Source organism: Portunus trituberculatus, chromosome 49 (genome assembly GCF_017591435.1).
Source record: "Portunus trituberculatus isolate SZX2019 chromosome 49, ASM1759143v1, whole genome shotgun sequence".
In the NCBI taxonomy this organism is placed as follows: Eukaryota; Metazoa; Arthropoda; class Malacostraca; order Decapoda; family Portunidae; genus Portunus; species Portunus trituberculatus.
In genome coordinates, this window is record NC_059303.1 from 10,226,714 (window position 1) to 10,252,619 (window position 25,906).

General features: G+C 43.9%; 1 protein-coding gene across 10 annotated transcripts in view; it reads right to left on the bottom strand.

The window, feature by feature from the left end:
• LOC123499346 (homeotic protein ultrabithorax-like) overlaps positions 1 to 25,906 on the bottom strand; it is an 817,282-nt gene that overhangs the window by 29,017 nt on the left and 762,359 nt on the right. For 8 of the 10 annotated variants that reach the window (XM_045247235.1, XM_045247245.1, XM_045247226.1 and 5 more), the window contains one exon: positions 10,515 to 11,208. In XM_045247235.1, the coding sequence (XP_045103170.1) occupies positions 10,515 to 11,208 (694 nt within the window). Of the gene's footprint in view, positions 1 to 10,514; positions 11,209 to 25,906 lie in introns of those variants that run through there. The other 2 variants (XM_045247227.1, XR_006672955.1) reach the window with 2 other exon arrangements.

The window sequence follows — 25,906 nt, forward strand, 5'->3', positions numbered from 1 at the left end:
AGAGGGCGTCACTCGGGAGCCACTGGTGTCATCGGGAGGGAGGACTCAAAGGGCCAGCCAACCAGCGACGGCCACTGACAAAGGCCTGCTGGCGGAGCTCATTTCTCCGCCCGCCAGACACCTTTCTGCCCGGACAATACTCACGCCGGGAACCAGGAAGGGCGAAGGGGAAGAGGGAGAGAGGGAGGCAAGAAAGGATACCAATCTCTCTCTCTCTCTCTCTCTCTCTCTCTCTCTCTCTCTCTCTCTCTCTCTCTTCTTTCCCTCTATGCGTCTCCCCTCCTTTCCCTTTCTATCCTCTGTACTGTCCTTCTCCCTCTTTTAGTGTCTATTATCCAAGGGAAGTGGAGCGAGCGAGCTTTTGTCACTTCATATTGAATTTGGGAAGAAAAACGTAAATGGGACAGAAAACAAAACTGAGCAACGGAAAAAAAAATATACATATATAGAATAAAATAGTGTACGATACAAAAGAGAGAGAGAGAGAGAGAGAGAGAGAGAGAGAGAGAGAGAGAGAATCGTGAATCCCATAATGACATTTATCCATTAATTCAATCTTAATTTTGGTTCTGTAAAGACAAGAAGGATGTATAATATTTATCTCAACTTTTGCTTATCGACTGCAGCGCGAGGTGAGGCGACGGACCGCAGGGCCGTAACATATGCCACTAATGATGCCTCTATGAAGCCCCATCAGGTATTCGAATTGCTGCTTCACTATGATTAAAGAGACCATCAATCACGAACCCAATAGATGAATGTTCAATGTCCACCGCTAAACTGGAGAAAACTCAGTGAATTTCACCTCAGAAACTTTTTTTTAATTAAATTCACACTGAAACACCATAAAAGGACAATGTATTTTTTTGAAGAACACAAAGTACAATAGAAAACGATACATGCTGTGAAAATAAGACTACATATTCAACTATCAATGGGAAGATGGATTTTCCTACACCTCCTTCGTGATGTTGGATGCCAATTTCTCTTCGCCATCGACTAACGTTACCCTGTCTCTTCATCGGGACCTCATGCATGCTGGGAGGTACCAAAGAGTGGCACAAATTCAGTGGAAAATTGGGTCACTGAACTCAATTTTAAGCGATTTAACTCGGAACCCACCATATCATTTTTTTTTTTTTTTTTTTTTGAGGGGCTTTAATGCTCTAGTTGCCCTCCCATCCCTCCCTACCATCCTCCTCCCTGAAACATCTCTCATTTTTTATACTCTTTCCACTTTAGTTGTTTGCCTAAAGATATTCTCTCTCTCTCTCTCTCTCTCTCTCTCTCTCTCTCTCTCTCTCTCTCATCCCCTTCGTGAGCCTATCTCTTGACAAATGGCGGCGCTCTGTCAGTATCCAGGTGTTCGATTGCTTTCACGTCCTTAGAAAAGGATTGTAACGTGGTCATTCTTGAATAAAAAAACATCCGTAATCGCCAGCCCCACAAAAAAAAGTGCACTGAAATACCATTAATATTCCAATTCCTGATGCCTTTTTTTTTTTAGAATCCAAGTAATTTGTATGTAAGTAAATAACATTGAGGAAAGGAAGTAAAGGATAAAATGTCAAACGAACTTGATAACTTTTCCATTTTCTCCTCCTTGTGTCTCTAATCCCGAGTGAGTTCATTCATATGAGAAAGCGGAAATTTAATTAAGTTTTCCCTCTTCTTCCCACGGGCTTCCTCGTCAGCAGTGAGCGGGATCAGTGGTCGCGTCCCCCTCGGCATACCTAAACAGCACCCGCCATCCCCCAGCACCACTCCCACTCCGTCATGAAGATGGATTACATCCCAGCCCAGCCCCAGCTGTTTTATCACTGCTTTTGTGTGTGTGTGTGTGTGTGTGTGTGTGTGTGTGTGTGTGTGTGTGTGTGTGTGTGTGTGTGTGTGTGTGTGTGTGTGTGTGTGTGTGTGTGTGTGTGTGTGTGTGTGTGACTACGTTCTCTAATCAAATAAAAAAAAAAGTCGAAGGAAAGGCACCGTACCCAGAATTCCTGTAATCTATAAAAACTAGATGAATTCAAACACAAGTCCTCAATCCTTTCCATCACCACCATTGAAAAAAAATCAATAAATACAAATAAAAACGAAAGACTGTGAAAGAAAACCAAAATTACATCTTCTTCACGTCATCCTCTCCCTCCCTCCAACCCTGCAACTCCAGCACGTCAAGAGAAGCTTCCCAAAAGTCCGCGGAGGAGCAGGAAAGTGAAGAGGCGCTGGAGAGGTGTCACTCAGCCGGAGATCCCGAGGTCGTTTTTCATTTGCATCCGTAGCGGGGGATCAGGCACGTCGGTCTGCAGTGATGCCTGACATTAAGCCCACGACTGAGATGAAACCCAAGACCCACCTGACGACGTAGAAGGTGGAAGAAAAGCAAGAAGAGAGAAAAAGATGCAAGACCCATCTGATGATATAGGAGAAGGAGGATGAAGAGGATGAGGGAGAAGGAAAGAAGTGTGTGGAGGAGGAGGAGGAGGAGGAGGAGGAGGAAGGAGGAGGAGGAGGAGGAGGAGGAGGAGGAGGAGGAGGAGGAGGAGAAGGAGGAGGAAAAGGAAGTAATCGTTATGAAGCATATGGTTGGAAAGAAAAATTAAATGTCAAAGGAAATGAAGACGGAGAATTTTAATGAGAAGCGTGGAGCTAATTTTACTCGACGAAAAATGTTGGGACAAGGAGTCGAAGGAGTAAAACAAGAAAAAAAAAAAACCAATCTAGAATAAAGAAAAAAAGACGAACATCATACATAAGTGAACGCCGGAAGAGGAAACGTAGGATGAATGAAGTCAGCCAGTTGGTTTACACACGAAATTCAGACATAATGAACAAAACGGCTGAAAAAAAGGCAGTAATGAGAGTTATTCAGTTGCTTCCTTTCACCCTTCTCTTTTTCGTCTTTATTTATGCCCTCACTTTCCCACTCCGCCTACTGTTCTTCCCCCCACCCCTACTCACTCCCCTCCCGCCAATAAGGAAGAGCGGAGTTCCCAATAACTTGCATCGCGTGAAAGAGAAGTTACAACAGAGGGAAGTGCAGAAAAGCTACTAATTTTACTCCACAATTGACCACTGCACCATTACTCTTTGACTGCCACTCTCCCTCTCACCTCCTCTCCTCTTCGCACTCCTCTCTTTCTCTTTTCGCTCTCTTTACTTTCCTCTACTCCTCCTCCTCCTCCTCCTCCTCCTCCATCCCTGGGCTATTCAACAGGTGCCTTGATACCTACTCCCTCCACCTCCTCCCCTCTCAGTGAACCGCCACCTCACCTCTCGTAATTTCTCTCCTCCTCCTCTTCCTCTTCACTACTTCCTCCTCCCCGTCTCCTTTATCTTTCCTGTCCTTTCATACTCGTTCATAGTATATTAGTAGTTTTTTTCCTGTAATCTATAATGAGTTATAGTGGATGGGAAGAGAGAGGGAAGAGGCGAGGAAGGAGAGGAAGGGGTGGAGATAAAGCTTAGAGTGTGAAGGAGGGAGGAGAGGAGATAGAGTGAGGGAACTTTAGGATGTGGATAGCGTAAGAAAGACTGTTGAAGTGAGAAGGTAAATAAAGAAGAATAGCGAAAAAGACGAAGAAAAATGGATGAACACTGACGAAGAGATAAAGTGAGAGTGATGAGAGAACTGCGCAGGAGATGAAAGGGATACATGAACGGGAGAGGGGAAAGGAAATGAGACAGAGAAAACGGAAACAAGAAGGGGTAGTGAAAGGGTTATGGAGGGAAGGGACGGGTGAGGAAAGGTGAATGCCAACAGTGAAAAGTACTGACAGTAATGTAGTGGTTGTCACCTCTACCCTCCCTCCTATGCCCCGCGGCGGCTACAGCGACAAATGAGCGCTACAACTAAACGTGTCTGTATGTATGAACGCGTCCAATAATCAGATCACGAGGCTTATAAAAAAAAAAAAAAATGGTCCCCTCAAAGAATCCAATACTTTAACTTCAGTATACGAGTACGTACGAAAAAGACATATGTGAGAGTGATCCTGTTTCCGACGCAGTGTTTTAGTTCTCCAAAATGACGATTGTCTCCTGTTTTCCTTCCCTCACTCCTTCGGCGGTCATATTTCTCCCGTAGACTAATCTCTCCTCGTTTTCTCAAGAGCCAAAGAAAACGTCGTCCCCCCGGAGCCGTGTCACAGTGAGTTATGTCCACACTTCCTCTACATGAATATTCCTACGAGGACTGATTCTTTTTTATGATTCTTTTTTTCACATTTATTTTCTTCTTTCCATAGATATTTTTCTGTCAGAGTATGTCGAAACAAAATACTTCCTAGCGAGAGAGTTTATAACATCTTTACTACTATCCCCCTTCCAACACGAATTCCTCTTGTCACTTCAGTCCTGACAGATAGATACAAGATGATTAGAAATGTTTTGACGTACGGTGCGCGCCAGAGGTAATGAAAGAGACAGAGCAAAAAAGAGAGACAAAATAATATTGTTGGCCCTCTGTTGACTCATTTTCTTTTTCCTTCCCTTCCATACCACCGTTCTCCTCCCCTCCTTCCCTCCTTCATCCGCCTTGCCCTTACCGCCCCTACTCCCTGTCCTCCGCTAGACAGTACACACTAGCCAGGACGCCCTTTATCACCTCGCTGGCACGCCTCTGAGATTTCTGACTCCACATGGCTGAGAGAGAGAGAGAGAGAGAGAGAGAGAGAGAGAGAGAGAGAGAGAGAGAGAGAGAGGTAACTCAATTTAGTGATTTCATATACACAGGAAATGCACGTAACTCCTAGCGCAAAGTAAGTCAAGATCAATCACGAAGAAAAATAAAGAAAGGAACCAAGAGAGAAAGAAAAAAATAGTGAAATAAGAAAGGCTGAAAGGAAGAGCTGAAAGAATAAAATGAAACAGGAAGAGAAGAGAGGAGAATGTAAAAAAAAAAATGACAACAAAACAAAACAAAAAATAAGGTAAAAATTAAGGAAAAAAAAATATTAATGAAATGGGAACAAAAAAGGATGGCAATCTAAAATGTAAAGAGAAAATTTCCATGGCCCGCTTATGAGCTTAGGCCTCTCTAACAGCCTGATCAAGATAATGCATTCGTTTAATTCCGCCTAATGGATGAGGAAAGGGAACAGTGAGAGGGGAGGAGGTTTGAGGGGGACTGAAAGAAAAGAGAAAGGGTATAGTGGTGGGTGGCAGTGGTTGGGTGAAGAGCAGAAGGAAGGGGGAGTGGAAAGGGCTGAAGGGGACAATTACAGTTAATGCATTCCAGCCGGATTAAGCCTGTTATCGTGCTCCGTCCGGCAGTAATTTGGTAAAGGGAGCAGCAGGAACAAAACGGTGATACTGGAACGATTTGCATTTCATGAATACATTTTCAATAGTGTCGCGGCGCCATGCTCGCAAGCCTTCCTTGATTCGTTACATATAGGAGGAGTCCCGCGAATGACAACCAGCTGTGTCTCGAAGGAAGTGGTGAGAGATTTGCTTTGAAAGTCCCGCCATGTTTCTGTACCGCTACCAAACGCCATGCTGATCTCCCGCACTGCGTCCGAAAGATTCAGTCTCTAAAAAATGACATTATTTTTCTCTTCTTTTGTACACCCTGATACATTTCTCCATAATGATAATGCTCTATAAACTCGCCGGGAAGGAACAAAGGACAGAGCTGTCACACATATGAGTAATTGCCAACGTTTGTTTACATAATAACATGACGACCGTGGCAAGTGTTGAGACGCTCCCAGAGGCGTAAGGTTTCCACCGCACATCAAGTAACTTGCCCTACATTCCAGTCGCTTTTTTGTGCCTTCACTACAGCCACATGTGATTGTGAAGAACAATGATCACAAGGGAAAGGCAATGTGTCTTTCCTTGGCGCGTTGTCTGCGTGTTCCATTGAGTAAAATGTGGAGGAGAAACAAGGGTGGTGGTGGCGTCTGCTGCCGCGCGCCATGTCAACACAATCCCGGGAGGTAGGCGGGAGGGAGGAGCAAGCGGCCCTGACCAAACAATAGAGCGAGCATGAAATATTACCCAAACACTTTAATGTGAGCAGATCTGAGACTGTTTCGCCGGGAGTAACACAGCAGGACACCTTAGTGACCACCTGGTGACGATGTGCTATGGACATGACGTGTGGAAAGGAATGAGGACAATGTTAGACAAAAAGTAACAAACAACAAAGAGAGCCACATCACAAGCTGCTCAAAACGTGTTCCTCTCTTCCGCCTTTATATCCACATGGCGGGGTAAAGAACGACCCATATCGAGGAAGTCATCTAGGAAGGACCCTTTAAAAGAGCAGCGCCTCGCTACCTCTACCTACACCATCCTGAGTCACTTGTTACCCCATCGGGCCTCGACCCCTCCCACGCCTGACGGTGGAGTTTATAGCTCCTGAGGGAGACGAGGCCACACATCAAACTGTAAACGCAACTCCACACCACAACCACGAGCACCTTCCCTTCTTGCCCCTCCTCCTCCTCCTCCTCCTCCTCCTCCTCCTCCTCCTCCTCTTCCTCCTCCTCTACCACCACCACCTTTTCACCTTGACGTCACCCATTAATTTTTTAAGTTTACTTTTTATTTACTTTCCTTGACATGAACAACATTTCTTTTATTTGTAGATTCCTTTCTGTCTTCATCCCATCATTACGACTGGAATTCCTACAATTTATTTACCTATTTTTTTTATGTTCATTCCTTTCTCTTTTATCTTCATGCAGCTGCTGCTCCTTCCTCCCTTCCACGTAGCACCAAGATTGATAAATGATATCTCGGCATGAAGGAAGTTGGCGTGAGGTCTTTCCTCGTTGCATGAGTGAGTTGTGGCTTTGGATCTTCCGAGAAAGTCAGCAAGGACGGGAGCGAGATGAAAACCAGGAAAGAAAAAAGGGAACGCATGGGAAGGAAATAAATATTGATCGATGTTGTGAACACATTGACTATAAATGCTAAAAATAAGTTAATACAAGTTTGTATAAGAATACATGTAAGATTATATAAATCTGTTAAAAAATGCATGTAAAATGACAAGGATAGAGCAGTTAACTTGCCATCTTTTTTAAACTTGGGATATCTGTACAAGTTACACGCTGAGTTTATTATCACTTCCCGCCTGATACTCCCCATGTGAGTAGTGGTCACTTGACTGACAGTGCAGCACGTCTCCTGAGAGCTTGGCTAAAAGACGGACCTCCTGATTCACATTGTCAATCACCACTTATCTCCCATCCTCGGTGCTGTCCTTTCACCTCTTCTCTCATATCATAAACCTACTCGGCATTCTCCCTGCACTCCCTCTCCCACACTTCTCTTCAATCACTCCCTCTCCCTTGTATCCACAACAGCCGTTTCCAGCCCGTTATAGGTCGTTTGGGGAAGTATCGCACCGTTCTGCCGCTCGCCACACCGATTAGGTAGTGATTACTGGGAGTACAGTGTGAGCTGTTGAGTTGTGAAGTGGGAGGAGTGGTGAGTTGAGCGTAAAGGCAGTTCCACTAAGAGAAAATAACTTAATAAAAGTGCAAGTAGAAGTGTGTGTGTGTGTGTGTGTGTGTGTGTGTGTGTGTGTGTGTGTGTGTGTGTGTGTGTGTGTGTGTGTGTGTGTGTGTGTGTGTGTGTGTGTGCGTGCGTGCGTGTGTGTGTGTGTGTGTGTGTGTGTGTGTGTAATTCACCTCCTCGGTCGCCTGCTAGTCACCCAGCCAGTCTTCCCCATTACGGAGCGCGCGTGTGCGTATGTGTGCGCGCTTGCTATTTCCTTGCTTGTCAATGCTGCAGCCCGTTCATTGGCTTTCCTATAGCTGACCAAACTGCAGCGTCAACTCAGTAAACAAAGCAGTTATGTGAGGGGAGCGCCAACCGGGACCAGTAAATCTGTTCCAAGCTCAAACCCATTTCCGCTTGTGTCCGCAGCCGTTCATGTGCCTCTGTTTACTCCTCCAACAACTGGGTGTCCGCGGTGTCCACGCGCAAACTACTACTACACGCACACACACACACGATAAGATAGGTCTGCCGTTAGTCATATTCACTTTACTACTATACATTTTTTTATAACTGTTTCCTCCTGTAAATTTTTATATGTTTATATTTCTATTCAACTAGTTAACTTGGGAGGTAACACGAAAATTACGACCTCAGAAAGAAAAATGCCTAAGTTGAGTTTTATTATTTTTTTCTTTGCATGTTTATTGGAGTTTAGCTAGAAAGGAGTCCATTTGCATGTATGCTCAAGAATGTTAATATTTACTACAAAATTACTCCGGTAAAGCTTGAACTATGAGAAAAAGAAATAATTGGTACGCCATGAGTAAAGTGAAGTTGATATACAAATTAGTATCAATTACAACAAAACACTAAAGCAAACCCATTTAGGGTTCCAAAGTTAGAAAAAAATATAATTACTAATACAATTTGGGAAATTTAGTGAGACAGGTGGTATTTCAAGGTCGGATTAGTAATTTATAGCAATTTATAGCAAGTGAAAGTAACGTAGAACATGAACTCAACGACGAACAACGAATGCCAACGCGTGCATCTAATATACAACAAAGACGAAATTTATCACAAAAGAATAACAAATATCACTGAATGCTAGCTAGCACCTCACCTTACACAAAACACTTCCCCTTACGTTTTTCTCCTTTTTTCCTCAGCTCCAGCGCCATCCACTCGCACACGATTTCGAAGTGGAACTGTTTCTTTCCCTCTCTTAAAAAAAAAAGAGGCTCGCCACGAGGACCCTCTCCGGCCTGTCGCTTCGGGTTGGTTGTCTTGTCGCTGTCCCAATCTGGTCCATCCCTTAATTAAGTCTGGGTCTTCCGGGGAGACGGGGAGACAGTCGGCAGCCGCAAAGGTCGTCCGGCCCATTGTAAAGAGATTTGCCTGGAAGCTCCTCACCATTTCTCTTCTGCTTCCTTGCTCTGCCCTTACACTTTTGACCTCACAAGTTATGACGTTTTACTTCTAACCTATTACTGTGTTTTACGTATTATAATTTTATGATGAATGAATTCGAGAGCGTTGCTATACGTGTTTTCTGTGGTGGTCTCAATTTTTCTTGTATCCTGTGGCTATCTTCAACAAATATTTTTTCTTTGTTTGTCTATTTTTATAATAATAAGACGTTTTTTTTTTTTTTAACAGAGAATATCTACATTTTTACCTCAAAAAAAGTATCCACCAGATTATATGACTGTTTGCCTTCCTGCCTGGCTATTAACCTCCCTACTTCTACCACCCTCCATCCACCATCCTCTCTCTCTCTCTCTCTCTAAGGTCAGAAGGGAACGTAATAAAGTAGGATTGTCTCTCCGGTTACCGCTTCGCCTTTGTCCGTGTCTGCGGAAGTGTCTCTACCGAAGAGAACACTGGAAGGTGCTACAGCAACTCGCATGAACTGCAAACTCGAACACTAGTATTGGAAAAGCGTACACAGGCAGGCAAGCACATTGGACAAGTGAATATTGATGTCAGAGCAATATTGAGATTACTAAAGCCAAGTGCAATGGTAGAAGTTGAAAAAAAAGCTTATCTGAAAAAATAACAAGGGAAAATTACATGAATGAAAAGCTGAACGTAAACACACACACACACGCACACGCACACGCACACACACACGCACACACACACACACACACACACACACACACACACGAGCGCGGTAGTGGGGGAGGGAGGGGTTGGAGGTGCAGTTTACGACCAGCCATAAAAGCAGCCACTGACCACAACTGGATTAAGGGTTTACGCCACACCGATCTGCTTTTTATTTATTTTTTTTTTCTAGCAGACCAACAGCCAAAAAGTTCTCTTGTTTTACTAATCTCATAAAACAAATCAATGGTTCACTGATATAAAGGAATTCTAAAGAAAAAACAGATTTGCGATTTCCCATATTAAGAATAGCATTATTCAACATATTAGTTAGAATACATTATATAGACACGATGAGCGTCCTTAGGAAACAAGTTATTATCTCTCTTTCTTTCCTCCCTTACACCGCTCATACATTCTCCCAGGAGCAGCTCCACGTGCGGGCCGGCCAGCTTAGGGGTACTGCCTGTTGCGTCACCAGGCCTCTCCACCCGTCCCCCGGCATCCCTCCCAGGTTTCCACGCAGCTCAGCGCGGGACTCTGTATCCTACCATTATTTATGACGCACTGTTTATTTGTAAGGAACGCCTTAGGTGAACGCCTTAGGTGTGTATGATTTTCCTTCTTGCGTGCAATTTTTACATCATCTGATATTAACAGCGGAGTGTGGATGACATGCTGCCGTACAAATCGGCGATATCTGCTTAGAAATAGAGTAATTTTTCACTTTCTCGTATATGGATCATGGTTATTATCAGAATGTGAATAGTAAAAAGGTGAGATTTAGCTACAGTATGACAGGATTGTACGCGAAACAAGCTTTGGAAGATGCTCACTCATGTATGAAGAGCGGTGAGGGTGATGGATGGGGAAGGAAAGGTGAGGATGGGACTGCGTGTTGGTGGGATGAATTCAAAGCTATCAAGGTGACAGGAAAGTGTTGCAATACTCACCAAATTGACTTCTCATCCATGGGTAGAGGGGAGACGGGAGAGCAGAGGAGGCGTTTTGTTGTTGTTGTGGCTGCTGTTGTGCCGGCCAGCCCTGGTGGTCCTGGGCGGCCATGTGGAGGGAGGTATCCTGGGGGGGGCCGCCATTGGGGTCCATCCCCTGGGGTTGTTGCTGTGCCTGCTGTTGCTGTGGCTGCTGAGGTTGCTGAGGAGGCCCCTGCCCCGCCATTTTGCAGGAGGAGTACTGCTGCACAGGCGGGGAGGCCTGCTGGCCCATGCAGGTGGGCGCGGCCGGCGAGGGGTCGCGATAATCATGGGCCTCGTGGGGCTGCATGCCGTGCGGAGTGTGCGGGTGCTGAGGTGTCTGCGCGTTGTAATAAGTGTTCATGAGTCTGTCGTAGGGCGGGTAGCGCGGGTAGCCTTGTTGGGTGTAGTACGGGTGCGTCGGGGGCATTCGGGGGTCGTACTCCTGGCCGCAGTGACCCCCGCCGGCCCCGCCTCCGCCCTGGCCGCCCGGCGCGCCCGGATATTCATCGGGCGGGTGGGGCGGCCGGTAGTCCGGATAGGCGTTGTAGTAGGAGGCCATGTGGGACATATCTGGGGCGGGCGGGTAGGCCGCCAGGGGGGCCGAGTTGGCAGCCACGGTGCTGTGTTGGGGGGCGGCGTCAGGCAGACCGCCGGCCAGCTCGCAACCAACCTGTGAAAAGAGAGATGTCTTCAATATATACAATAACATAACTACCTACTGTGATGCAAAACAATGTTAATCACACAATTCACGTGATAAACAAGTCAACAAAGCTTGCAGATCAATACAAAATAAACACAAGCATAAGGAATTAAATAAATACCTATAAGAGTAGCGACGCTGATACACTAACTCTACACAAAATCTTTGTGGCATAGAAAATAAAAAAAATACTGGTCCCTGTTGAGCTAAACGTTAACGCTAAAAATCTAAAGTGAAAGGAGACTTTCAAAGAACAAATATTTTAGTAGCTCGTAACTTGCAAGGGAACTGACCGTGTGAGAGAGACTGGGAGAGAGGATGGGGAAGGGGAGAGAGGGAGAGGGACAAGACAGGAAGGATAGTCGGAGGGAGAGAGGCAGGGTGAAGGATAGGGAGGGAACATGGGTGGGGTCAGCGGAGGTGAGAGGGAAATTCCGTTTGAACCTCTTGCTAATAAACATGGTCGCGTGAAGCAGCTGGTTAAGGTCACACAGCGGGGAGTGTTCGGAAGGGTGGAGAGGGTAGGGAACTGAAAAAGGGGAGGGTTGAAGGAAAGCTATGTTGGTTACGGAAACAAGAAGAGGGAAGGAGAGAGAGAGAGAGAGAGAGAGAGAGAGAGAGAGAGAGAGAGAGAGAGAGAGAGAGAGAGAGAGAGAGAGAGAGAGAGAGAGAGAGAGAGAGAGAGAGAGAGAGAGAGAGATTGTGGGGGATGGATATCATGTTTGCTGCATACAAGAAAAAAGGACAGAACAGAGAGAGCTACATACGGGAAGCCACGTGTCCTGAATGACTAAACTGTGCACACACGATTTAACGGCGAGATAATGACGAAAGATAAGAGCAAAGGGGCACAAGAATAATTGCAAAGGAAGAGGGGAGATAGCGAGTGAAGGGTAATGAGTAGGAAGGGAGCAACAGTATGATGTCTAAGGCGGCAAACATTAAGGCAAAGGAAGATAAAAAGGGTGAAAGATAGGCAACCAGACTCTTCTTTAATTTTTTTGTCTGTTTATGCCAAGGATGTAGTGCATAATTTCCTTATTTGTCCTCTCCTTATACAGTACCATTATTAATTTCAAAGCTTCCCCAACTTCTTTTCTTGGGCGACTGTGGTCCTTTCTATTTATCGCCATTATGTTGTACTAATACTTCAACACCTTCCCTCACAGCCCTGTCTCCTAATAACCTCTACCATAAAGCCTTATACCGAATCCCCTCCATCCTGTCCTCTGTCCCAGTACTCCTTCCCACCCCTTTGACGCTGCGCCTCACAGCCTCTTTTCCATTCACTAACTTACGCCGCTGTTCTTCTTATAAAGTTTCGTTTACATAATGATATGCACACAGAAGGTACACACGTGCGCAAGTCACCCAGGCACGCACACAGCCCCTTCTGCCCCACCGACACCTTCAACAAGATATTGACTTTGTACTTCGACACGCAAACACACGCGTACAATAAAGAAGAAAGACTCATATTAAAGCATAAACATGGACACGACCACACGCTACGTTAGTCTATATACAAAATCGACAAGTTGGTAGGAGCTAGATGGCTGACTCCCTTACAGGACACGAAACATTTATTCGCTACACATATGCTTACAATACAGAGAGCTTAACAGGCCTATGCTGGCTTTCTTTCCCTGCCCCCTACTCATATATTTTTTTCTAATCCCTGGTGACGCCTCCTCCCCTGATGCAGCTGCAGTAAAGTCCCCGAGAGGCAGCTGGACTCACTGCCAGTCCTTCTTCTGGCTCCTCGTTTAAACATCGTCCATAATTGGGTGGCCATTACGTTATTGATTAGCCAACCATAGGCTGACGCACCTCATTTTTCACGATGGGGAGCGAGCCTGGGTCATGGAGGGAGGGAAGGAAGGATATGGAAGTGGAGGGAAAGAAGAGGCGACTGACGTAGAGAGATATGCCGGAAGGTAAGAATATAGGTGAGAGGAAAAACATAACTCACCAAAACATTCACCCACCAACTGACACACACACACACACACACACACACACACACACACGAGAGTTCTGGGCCACAGTTCCCGGACACATCATGCTGCGGATGTCATAAATAAAGCAGAAACAGGGTGGGGACGGAAGGGTTCAATATGCTGGACACCAATTATGTATCCCAAGCATGTCCTTTCACTCCCTTCGCGCCATGAATCCTTTTAGTCCTTATTTAATTGCTCCTCTTGCTTTGTTTTTAATGCTACTATAACTCTTCTCACTCCTCCGTAAGGCCTCGACCGTATACATAATATACATTTTGTCCAACTAATTATGCCCCACGTGGTTCCTGCCCCGTCCGTATCCTCCCGCTACCTCATCTTTCACCTCGTCCATCCCACCCCACCCTTTTTTCCCTCCTTTAAACCAGTGCACCTTCTTTCTTTTTTTTTTTACTTTCTCTCCGCTCTCTACCTCTAACGTTTTTTTATTTTTTTGTTTGGAAGTCACTTTATAATATATACATAAATGAGGATTTCATAGATAACGTTAATCCTTCGAAGTACCTTATTATGGATGTACTTAATCATTCTTTCACGTCACACGTCAAATATGCATCCTTCCGGCAGCTATAATAATTATCATTCAATGACAGACATCCTGGTTCTCCTCTCCCATCCGTTTTATGTTCACGTAAGTAGAATATCTGTTAACTTCATGTTCTCTAGTGATATTCCCTGCCAGTCTCCTTTTCCCGTTTCTGCCACTCTGTATCTCCCAGTCCCTTCATCTTGTTCCCTTCTCAGTTCCTCCCAGACACTAGGATCCCACCCTTACAACATTCCTTAGGTGAAATTCCTCTCCAGCTGTAGCTTCTCCCTTCTCTTTCCTCCACTCATCACCATAGTCTCAACACCACACAAGTAACACAGATATGGGTTTTCCTTTCACAAAGCTACAACTTTCCTCTCGCCCCTCTCATTCTCCACAGGTGTCATATACATATCCTGTATTAATCATCGAAGGTTCCGAGTGACAAAGGCGACTCGGTGTTATTGATGCCGGTGCCACGCGGGGCAGAGGGGGAGCCTCGCATGACGACACCCATCACAGCCGCGGTGTGTGACCTGCCAAGGTGTTCAATTATTTCACCCTGTGACGTAAAGAATCCCTGGCTCGTAAAGCTCGTCACGTCACGCTCTTGATTAAATAAGAATAAGGTTCGTGCAACATGGGAATAAAACGCACCATTTTTCAATCACAAGGAGGCTTCACTTGGTGATCTAAAGAAGGCACGTTAGTGACAGCTGTCGATATCCAGTCAGACACTACCACCAGCAGAACTACCACCACCAGGCACAAGGGGACCGCAGCAGCTCCACACTATTCCTGGGATAAACCAACCACTAATGACACTTAAACACGTGGGTCGCGGCTTAGAGAATCAGTTTTCTATGAGGCGGCTCGGCAGCAGGTGAGAGCACCGCCCTGCCAGAGAGGGTCAAACTCCGCTCCTCCTCATCTTGGCACTCTGCACAGCGTAAATCCCAAGCAATAACACTGCACTGTCAAACACGTGGCACGGCGCGGCGTGAGGGGGTGGGGGCAGTCAGCGTCCCCTTGTGGGCGAGGAGGCAGAGTAGTGGCCAGTGTTAAATGGGTTGTGGTGGATGCGTGACTGGGACCCGGCGCGTGCAGAACCAAAACAAGAACACGCACTCCAGCACGTTCCCACTCCGACGGGGGAGACCTCGCTCCGGGGAGTCAGGGGGAGAAGGGAGAGGGGAGAGGAGAGAAGGGGCGGCCTACATGAGGGTCGTGGTCTTTATATACACACACTGGCACATATTTTCTCAGGAAGTTGGTTAGAGTTAAAACAAACACAAATCTAGCACGCACACTTAAAATATGCATGCAGACCGACTTAGCAGCGAGAATGAAACTTAATACCTAACAACACAGCCGTAGCCAAGGGAGAGGGAGGGAGAAGTCCCGTCCCCTGGAGGCATACGGCACCTCATGTCATCAGCTCGTCAGCCAATCGGAGACCCTCGCTGAAACACGTCACGTGGCATGGCGCGTCCGAGGGGTATTAGTTTCTCACTTTAGATTATCGTCTCCACAAAGTAATCTGCCCAATAATGCCACCATCCATAAAACACATGACCTTACTGACACCTCTGCTCCACCCACTCCGTCCCTCGTCGCCACCTCTCCCTCTACTCTCCCGCGTCTCTCACACTCCCAGCCGCCAGCTAGATCTAAAGTGGACATCAATCAAGTCAGCATATGGCGATCATAACCTGTCAGCTTGTGCTAAACTTTGCCGCAGCGGACGCCTTGCACATCAACAGTCACAGGGCTCCTCGTGGGGTACATGAGGCACGTACAGAGGGTATACACATAAGGAGGCGTGTACACACAGAAGGAAAGAGGGGACAGGGAAGGGGACGTGGCTGGTGTACACAATCGGGCGAACGGTATTGTGCTCTGTAATCCTTTCTTTATCCTCCTTTGTTGGCCAAGTTGCCCTTTTTTATACACGGCTGCCATTTTCCCCTTTTTTTACAATCGATCCCATTTTATTACTTTTTTTTTCATTCAATCTCAACCGATGGCATTTTTTTCACTGTCAATATGATCACAAGAGCTAACAGAAGCAGATGAATAAGCAAAAATATCACCACATGATAAAAATTGCAATAAAAAAATGCTGCAGAAATCCTCAATAACGAACAGACATTAGAGAAACATTACATTTCCAGCCTTATACAGAAAAATCTAGGAAATTATGAAAAAAAAAATAAACAGAGCAAAGAAAAAAAGGAAAAAAAAACTCCGGCGGTTAACAGGGTAGTTTAGTTGCGGTTGGAGGGCGGTCGAGGCGTGAGGGAACCGTGGCACCCGAGGCAATGGCGGTCTAATGAAGTTATTCGATCTGTGGTAACATTCACACTAGTTACCAGCCGCCCTTCCTCTCTCCCTCCCTCCATCATTGTCACTCCTCAAGCTTGCTCCGGTGCGCTTGTGGCGGCGAGAAGTTGTGGTGGAGGATGTGGTTGTGAGGGAATGGTAGCGGTGGTGAAGGTGGTGAGGAGTTAAGGTGGTGGTGAGTGGGAGATATTTATGGGTCCTTTTTTTTGCGTCGGCACTATTTTCGATGATGATATAGTTAGCACGCCTACTTATGAACACTTACCATGCTCACGAGTACCTCTTCAAGCTTCATGTCACTCGCCTGTCACTCACTTGTCACTCACCGCCACTTTACAACCTTCGTGTTTGATGGACGGCGACAGTGACTCACGACTACACTCAACAAAACATACGAGAGTTCCACATATATTTCTTTCACTTTATTTTCATTGACAGTAATATAAAACAGCACTTTTCATCACTTCATTTCGCTCACGTCCACCGTCACTTAGGTTCGTGAGTGACCGATCGTTTCACCAGAACTCAGTGATACTTCTTGATCCACGCCACTCTCATGCGACACTAGTAAGGGAGGGAGGGAGGAGCCTGCTGCTGGGGAGGGGAGGTCACTCGACACGCTGGGGGAAGCCAAAACTCTAGTGGTCACGACGGGGGAGACGATTCTTTTATTCTCTTCCCTCGTCAGCATGGTCGGTCGTCGGTCGGTCGGTCAGACGGTTCGGGTTTGCGCGGGCTCTTCCCTCACTCACTATTGCCAATCACGAGAGAATCACAACTCGCTTCGCACATTGCTATATCTCTCTCATCTCACAATGACACCCAATATCTTTATTAGAACAACTTCAAATTGACTACACAGGATCAAATATCACAAAAGACATCAACATATACTTCTACACAGCAATATTATGAATCGATGGCGAAATATGAACATGAACACTGGATCTGGCAGCACTGTCCCCAGCTGGGCCGATGACGCATGGGGGATTTTAGTCCTTCTAGCCCCTCAAAAAAACTCTTAATCCTTGAGGAGTCCGGAGCCCCACGAAGACAATACACGAGGCTCATCAACTGATTGGTTCAATGTCGCATCTGATGAAGCGACGCGAGTTACGATAAGCGTGGAGCGAAGGCGGATGTGGAATGAAAGATACAGTGATAAGAATTGGGGTAATAGTAAATAGAAGGACGGGTGTGTGGGATGAGCAGAGATATGAATAGGAGGATACCGGGTGGAGAAAGAAGAGCACGGAAGATGAATGTAGAGTGAAGGCTAGTGTGGATTTTTTTTTTTTCAGAAGAGAAGGAAGAGAAAACAAATGAATGGAATGAGACTAAACCACAAACCGCTCCCACTTTTAACTACTCTCATTGTCTAAGCTTGTTTCTACTCGCCTCTTTAAGTGATTTCCTTTGTCCTCCTAGGAAGAACTCAAACCATTTCAGTTCTAAACTTTTCCCCGAGTTTCCTGTCCTTTCTCCTCCCTTCTATTATTTGCAAAGCAGGGAAGTAATTTCTCTCATACATCTTCCCTTTGACTTTTTACCCATTTCCTGAATCTAAATTGAAATGTCCCTTATTTGTCCGGACGTTTTACTTTTTTTTCTTTGCTCACCCCTCTCAAACATTTCCTTCTTGATTCAGTTATTCTTTCATCCTTGAGTGTCGCTTTTCCCTTCCCCTCTCATATCTATCCTCCTCTTCCTCCTACTGCTGCTGCTGCTGCTGTTACAACGCCGCCTCTCTTTCCTCCCCACTCGGGCGTGAGAAGCGGGGATCAGGCAGTTACCCGCGGCCATTTTCGTCATCGACATCACCATCGTTATCGTAAACTTGGCGGCCGAGAGTGTCACGTGCCACGGGGGGAGGTCGAGGAAGGGCGAGGGCAGTGGGCGGAAACGGGAGAGAAAAGGGAAACTCCGATACGAGGGGAGGAGAAGGGAAAGAGGGAAATGTGAGAAGCAAGGGGAGGGAACAAGGCAAATGGCACAAGAATAAATAATGCAAGGGAACAAACATGAAAATACTGCAGTAAGAATCAAGGAACAAGAAATTTCAATGCGATGACTATACGAATAAATGCTGAAAGATATCATATACCTTAAAAAAAAAAAAATTGAAAGAACTATTATTTGAAGTTAAGGGTTAACTAAATACTTCACGGGATGCAGTGGTTACCCTCTTCGGGGGTTCAGGGAAGCCAAGGGGTGGAGGGAGAAGGCTATCACGAGGGTCTGGAGGGATCGGAACTGAGAGGCTGTCGCACGTGATAAAGAAGTGGGAGGAGTAGGAGAGAATGAGGGAGAAAATGAGGGTTGGATCTGATGACAGGCCGAAGTGGTGGAGGCGGCTGTGGTGGTGATGGTGGTGGTGGGTGGATGGGGAAAATTCTATACTTAACAGAAAATAAAGATAGAGATAATAGAAAAAAAAAAACAGTAATAACAAAAATATAGCAATCACAACATAAGAGTAATAAAGCAAAAAAAAAAAAAAACAATGAAAAGAAGCAATGGCAGACGAGTGTAAATGGCGAGAATGAAAACACGAGATGATAAACGAGAAGAGGAAAAAAAGACATAACATAAACAAACAAAGGGGAGACAGTGCAAATGGACTGAAACAAAATAAAGCGACGAATGACAAAATCCTGCAAAAAAAAAAAAAAAAAAAGTAAATACGTAAAGAGGTGAATGCAAGACCATGGAGGAAGATAAGTAAAGCTCAGAGGAATGATGGATGGATGAAAGAGGAGGAGGAGGAGGAGGCAGATAAGAGAGGGTATGAAAACTTAGAAGACGGGATTGCAGCAAAGACCAGTATTTACGGGAGAGAGAGAGAGAGAGAGAGAGAGAGAGAGAGAGAGAGAGAGAGAGAGAGAGAGAGAGAGAGAGAGAGAGAGAGAGAGAGAGAGAGAGAGAGAGAGAGAGAGAGAGAGAGAGAGAGAGAGAGAGAGAGAGAGAGAGAGAGAGAGAGAGAGAGAGAGAGAGAGAGAGAGAGAGAGAGAGAGAGAGAGAGAGAGAGAGAGAGAGAGAGAGAGAGAGAGAGAGAGAGAGAGAGAGAGAGAGAGAGAGAGAGAGAGAGAGAGACCATATAAACATAATAAAGAGAGAAATGAGAAGTACTAATAATCAAGGCGTGACAGAAAATAAAACAAAAATCAAACGTATAATAAGGAAATGTCAAAATTAGAAGACGAAATGGACACGGGTAAAGAAAATGAAAATAAGAGTCGATACAAAAAATGACAGTGAAAAAAGAGAAAAAATATATAAGAATTGAACACAAACAAATATCCAATAGATTTGTCACGGAGTCGGACGTTGTTTGTTTATTCTAATACTCGTCGGTGACCAATGATGATGAAGGACCTCCAGCAGACACGAAATCTACTGACAAATGAGAAAGAAACTAGCCTCGATATTGACCAATGAACAGCTTTATAGAGCGATTTGTTTCCAAGTCCTCCTTGTATTTGCAGGTCTATTTTACTGTTTTGAGAGAACACATTGCCATTAGTCTCTTTTATTTTTGGTAGGATAGAAATAACGATATTAAATAATCTAGTTTTAATGTACTGTTTCACACAAAGAATAAGAAAAATTAGTCAATGTTGAACTAATTTGTCAACCTTCTCTTGTCCGTAGATTCTTTAAAAATTTATGCTCTAAATTTGTGCCACATCATTCCATCAAGATTTAAAATAGACCACATAAATTAGAGAGTTAAGCACATTTAGACAAATGTGAATTATCCTTCTGGAATCAATACGGTTTATCCTTATCATTACATTGTGTTTAGCTTGTTTTGTATTTTTTTTTTTCTTCATACTTGCTAGACAGCCATGTTTCCCGTGAAGTAATTTTCCGTTTTCCTTATCTCTCTATTTCTTTTTGCTCAGGTCTTACACCTCCTCGCAACTTTCTTTAGGAACCATCACGTTTCCTCCATACCATTACCCTGACGGAAATTCTCCTTGCCTCACCTCCGTCTCTTAATTCTAGTCTTCCTATTCATCCTCCTTATTCGTCCTCAACTATTTCTTACCCGTCTCCTCTCTTCTTCCACAAAACTTCTCACGCTCCTCCACCTGACGGAAATGCTGCCTGTCCATTCCTCCCCATCTCCCTTCCATCCTTGCCACCCTTCCCAGCTATTCGTATGCTAATGGTCTAATCGTGTTGAAATTATACGGGAGTGGAATCTTATTTTAAGAGACATTATTTCTAGTCGCTGTCTGGTCTGCAATGGATTTTTTTTTTTTTTTTTGTGTGTGTGTTAATCTTTGTTTACAAGACGTAAACGCATGGGCAAGAAATACTTTGAAGAATTTTCACTAAAGAAGATTATAAATTATGTACTACTTTGTGCCCTTGCAATATGAAACAACTTTACGCTTATAAATGAAGAGTTTCGGAACATGAATTTTACATTTTCATATCACACATGTTCAATATAACTCATTACATTAATTGAAGCTGAGCTGACACTAAGGATTCCCTCGAACTTCATGCTTCAGACACCTGAATTTCCAGTCCTCCATCCACTTCTCTGTCACACACCTCTATTTTATCTTGTGGGTTTATTTGTTCATGTAAACCAGCTAAGTAAACACCTCTCTGCCCAAAACTTACCCAACCCTGCACCCTTACCAGAACTCCCCGCCCTTGGCCTGCGGGTCTTTACCTTCTGAGTCCCCGTACCCCCGACAGTGGCTCAATGACGAATGCAATTTATCTTGTCTCAGAAGCCGATTGTCGCCCCCAACACGAACATAAGGCGGCCAACGCACTCCTGTCGGCCTCCTTCCTCCCCTAGCCAGTGAGAGGGACGCTCAGACAACCTCTGACCCCTCACGACTCGCCCCTCACACCTCCATTTGGTCACCCCTCTCCCTTTCCACTCTGAACTCTCCAATTCGGACATAAATTTTGGGTTAGTGTCACGTTACGTTCTACATTATTGGATATGTTTGTAACTGATGGATTTGTGGCGTCTCCAAACATTTTCTGGATTCCGTTTACGGGGATGCAAAACTTTTGTCCTTTAGTTTATACACACAACACTGTATTTACATTCATACACTAACACTAACATATTTTCTTATTTTAGCATTCAGCAATTACTCTTTCCTCTTTCTATTCACCTGTACTTGCCTTCCTCGGTTCTCTAGCCTGTCGCTCCCTTCACCGTGAACCAGAAACACGCAGGCTCTCACACACCTCCACCCTGCCTTTGTCACCTTTACCACCGCGACTAAACAGGGCCAATGAGCACCCCCACTATCACCATGCACCATCACCACCACTAACACCCACCACCGCCACACCCTGCTGTCACACCCAGACCTCCCATGTGCCTAGAGAAAATAACAATAACGTCAGCAAACAGAATTGTTTGCTTAAGGGAGAAAGTAAATGAACGAGCAACCATCTGAACGCTGCTGGCCTTCACTACCTGAGTTCCAGACTTACATAGAAGGGACAGTTTTTGCCACGATCGTTCCAGCAGCCAGTGTTCTTGCTACCCTGATTTTGTGCTATTAGATATGATTTCTCCTAAAGCATAACATGTATTGAAACCCACTGATACTACTACTACTACTTCTACTACTACTACTACTACTACTACTACTACTACTACTACTACTACTAATAATAATAATAATGACAATGTTATATATGAATTATTAATATTGTCACCAGTTTGATTGCCTTTTCATGGTATTTCGCTCGATCACTTGGAAAACTTTGGAAAGAAAATGGGAAATGAAAAACACCAATCAATTTCTTATTTGAGAAGATAAAATAGTCAGTGTGAAGTAGGTCGTGTCCCTCTTCATTTACTTTCCTCCTCTTCCTCCTTCTCCTATTTCTCTCTCTCTCTCTCTCTCTCTCTCTCTCTCTCTCTCTCTCTCTCTCTCTCTCTCTCTCTCTCTCTCTCTCTCTCTCTCTCTCTTTTCCTTTCCTTCAAACAAACAAAAAACTTCCCACTTTCTATTTCAACCTATGATAACTTTAACTTGCGAAAATAATAAAACTTGTTATGCATCTGAAAATAACAGGACGCTTCTTTGAGCTGACATGATATACACACAAAGACGGAAAGTGACAAAAGATACATCATGTTTATCAGCGATGCGTCGTACAATAAAATAGTTAAGCGTCTAGATCGACCAATCTGTAACTGTCAGGAGCCATCAAAGGGCTTTATGAATCGATCTTAGGAGGGAAGGACATGGAACTGAAAGGAGAAGGTGGAGGTGGAGGAGGAAGAGGAGGAGGAGGCCAAAAAAAAAGAAAAAAAATGAATACGAAGATAAGAAAGAACATAAAACTGAAAGGAAGAAAAGCAACAACAGCGAGAGGGAAAATAAAAAAGGAACAAAGGAAGGATAAGGAAAACGCAAAGAGCGAAGAGCTAGGAAAATGGTGTTATAAGTTAATGAAAAGGGTTGAGGGGAGAGGAGAGCCATTAGAAAAAGGTGTTCCAGGTGGGTTAAGGTGAATTAGGAGGGCAGTGAGGGGATGTCAGGAGGGAAGGAGGAATTGCTGGCTGGCTGTAGGGGCGTCTGTTGACATTAAGTGGAGGGAACGTATGAGCACACAGGTTATTATGGTGTCATGAGGGGCGAGGGTGGTAGATGAAGGCTATAAAGTCCGCGTCATATTAAAGGTGCGATTTTCTCCTTCACAAGCCTGCTCACCATCGACGGTATTGAAAACAAATTAATTATACCTCATGGGCGATCCCTCAAGTACGTGACAATCCAGGAAGTCAGTGAATTAAGAAAATGGGAGGAATCTTTCACGTGTCGCGCAGGGAAGGCAGGGTCGGTAGGCGTGGCTTTAGTCAATCAAAACATGGACTGAGGGCCCCGCCTTTAGCAATCCGTCTGAATCTGACTGACAATATAAGACTTTTTTATCACAATGAAAAAACAAATAAAACTGATATGGAAATACTATCTTGATTTACCCATATACGAAAATAATATAAAATATCTTCCATTTCCTATAATGCCAGTTGTTTTTATTACCACTGCTATTTCTTTCAGGCTGACTGACTAGCTGAGAGACATTGACATCAAAAATATTACACAAAACGCCTTTCTGAATAGGAGCAAACTTTCCTTAAGTAGAAAGATGGGAAAGACCTATAACTGGGCAAGGAAAACAATAGACATCGACCACGAGAGCAAACAGCACAGCCTTACCTTCAATACCAAACACATAAGAATCGTAATAAGGTAATAAGGGTGAATTCCTGAGTAAGCTCCCTTCCCTGTAGTCAGCCAAGACCCACACATGCCAACAGACAGACACTCGACAAATGCAGGCAAAAAAACGAATAAAAAATATTCATTCCTTTTAAAAACAAATAACATTAGAATGTCAAATAACAAAGAAGAGAAAAAAAGGGAAAAAATAATATTCACATGAAGATAACGACATGTTAAAACTTACCTCTCAGAATGTCACAGAACACCACCACGCCCACCACTACTACCATTACCACTAGCCACTACTACCACACCACCACCACCACCACCACCACTCCCGTCACCGCAACACAGTGAGCGCCGCGTGCCTCACCAAATTTTAACGCGCAAACAGACCAACAAAGTAAAAAAAAAAATAATATAACAGGTGGTATAGTGGCTGCCTGCGTTCGCATGACCGACGACTTGCTTCTCACACTGTATCACCGGCTCGACTAACCCTATCGGCTAAAAACTGTGTCGGGAAGCGAAAAAAGAAAACTCCACAGCCCTATCAGTTCTGGCGAGTACCTAAACCCAATTTGTCAAGAGCAATGAGACCCAACACTGTAGTGAAAAAAAATATATAAGTGGCACTTAAAAATAGATGTGGCGAAGAGGTAAGAGATATATATATATGTATATATATATATATATATATATATATATATATATATATATATATATATATATATATATATATATATATATATATATATATATATATATATATATATATATATATATATATATATATATATATATATATATATATATATATATATATATATATATATATATATATATATATATATATATATATATATATATATATATATATATATATATATATATATATATATATATATATATATATATATATATATATATATATATATATATATATATATATATATATATATATATATATATATATATATATATATATATATATATATATATATATATATATATATATATATATATATATATATATATATGTGTGTGTGTGTGTGTGTGTGTGTGTGTGTGTGTGTGTGTGTATATATATATATATGTGTGTGTGTGTGTGTGTGTGTGTGTGTGTGTGTGTGTGTGTGTGTGTGTGTGTGTGTGTGTGTGTGTGTGTGTGTGTGTGTGTGTGTGTGTGTGTGTGTGTGTGTGTGTGTGTGTGTGTGTGTGTTTAGGACCTGGTTTGGCACTCCCATGACACTCGAGTCGCATTGATCTAGGGATGCCACTTGTTACTTACTCGAATTGTAGGGAATGGTGTTGAATGGAGGACCGGGAGTAGGAGGACCAGGAGAGCATGGGGAAAAGGTGATAAATGTTTTGATCTCTCTTGTTTTGTGTTGTGCGGGTGTATTTGTCTCTCAGTCTAAAGAAGTGTTTGCTCACATATTTGTCTGGCTGTCTGTTGGTCTGTCTTACTACATTTCGTCATGCTTTTATGTGTTTTTGTTGCCTCGTTTTTCTTCGTTTGCGCTTTCTTTGACTCCCTGTCTCTTTGTTCGTATTTCCATAATATTTGTTACTTTACCTTCCAATAATAGAAATGAAAAAAAAAAAATGTATAAATACATCCATTCATTCCTAGATAAAATCAACAAACTAACTAGTAGGAACGCAGAAAAGAACATTTTTTACCCCTGTAGTCAAGAATCTGCAGTAACCGTCCTCAACACCCGAGCGACTTTCCCCACAACTCTCACGGTAAGGAAGAGAGCACTGTTGCCTGCCCGCCTCCCTTCCTTCCCCGCACCCCCTTCCTTCCTCCTCTTAACTCAGCAGGGCCGCGGGAGGGAAAGGTTAAGAAAGGTACATGATTCTGCTCCTGAAAGCCACACGCGCCTTCGTACTCACAGGAAGGAATTACGTGTCTGAATGTGGTGCTTATTAACTTAATTCACAGAAAATGACTCCCCTGGTTAACTTTTAAATTTATGATGGCTTCCTATACGGAGAATACCTGTTAATAAAGTTAATAAAATCATAATTAAATTAAATTATGTCCTAAGAAGAGAAATCAAGAACATAGAGAACTAATGTTATCAGGTTCCTCTCGCATGCGTCTTTTTCCCCCAGTAATCTGAGAGTTCCCAGAGCGACCACGAGCTGCCGCCGTAATCTAATAACCGTCCGCGATGGTCTCTTGATATTCGCATTACCATAACAATGCCGTCCCCAGGCCGTTCATCTTCCCTATTCCAGAAAAAGAGAGTGAGAGAGACTACACAAAAGACTATAACAAATCTACCATTCATTATGTGGCCACAATTGTCTTGGTTGTCGTGTCTATATTTTTTTTAGCTTTATTTTTCTTTCTTTTCTTTTACTTCCTTCACTGAATGCCATTCGTCACCCTGGTATTTAACATGTCAGGTGAGAGGTGCTTCTGACTCGTGCACGTGATAAAACTTTAATTCATCATGAATATCACAAGTCAGATGTTTTCTTCATTCTTATTTCTAAAAGAATTTTTTGTTTTTGAAAGCATCTATGTGATT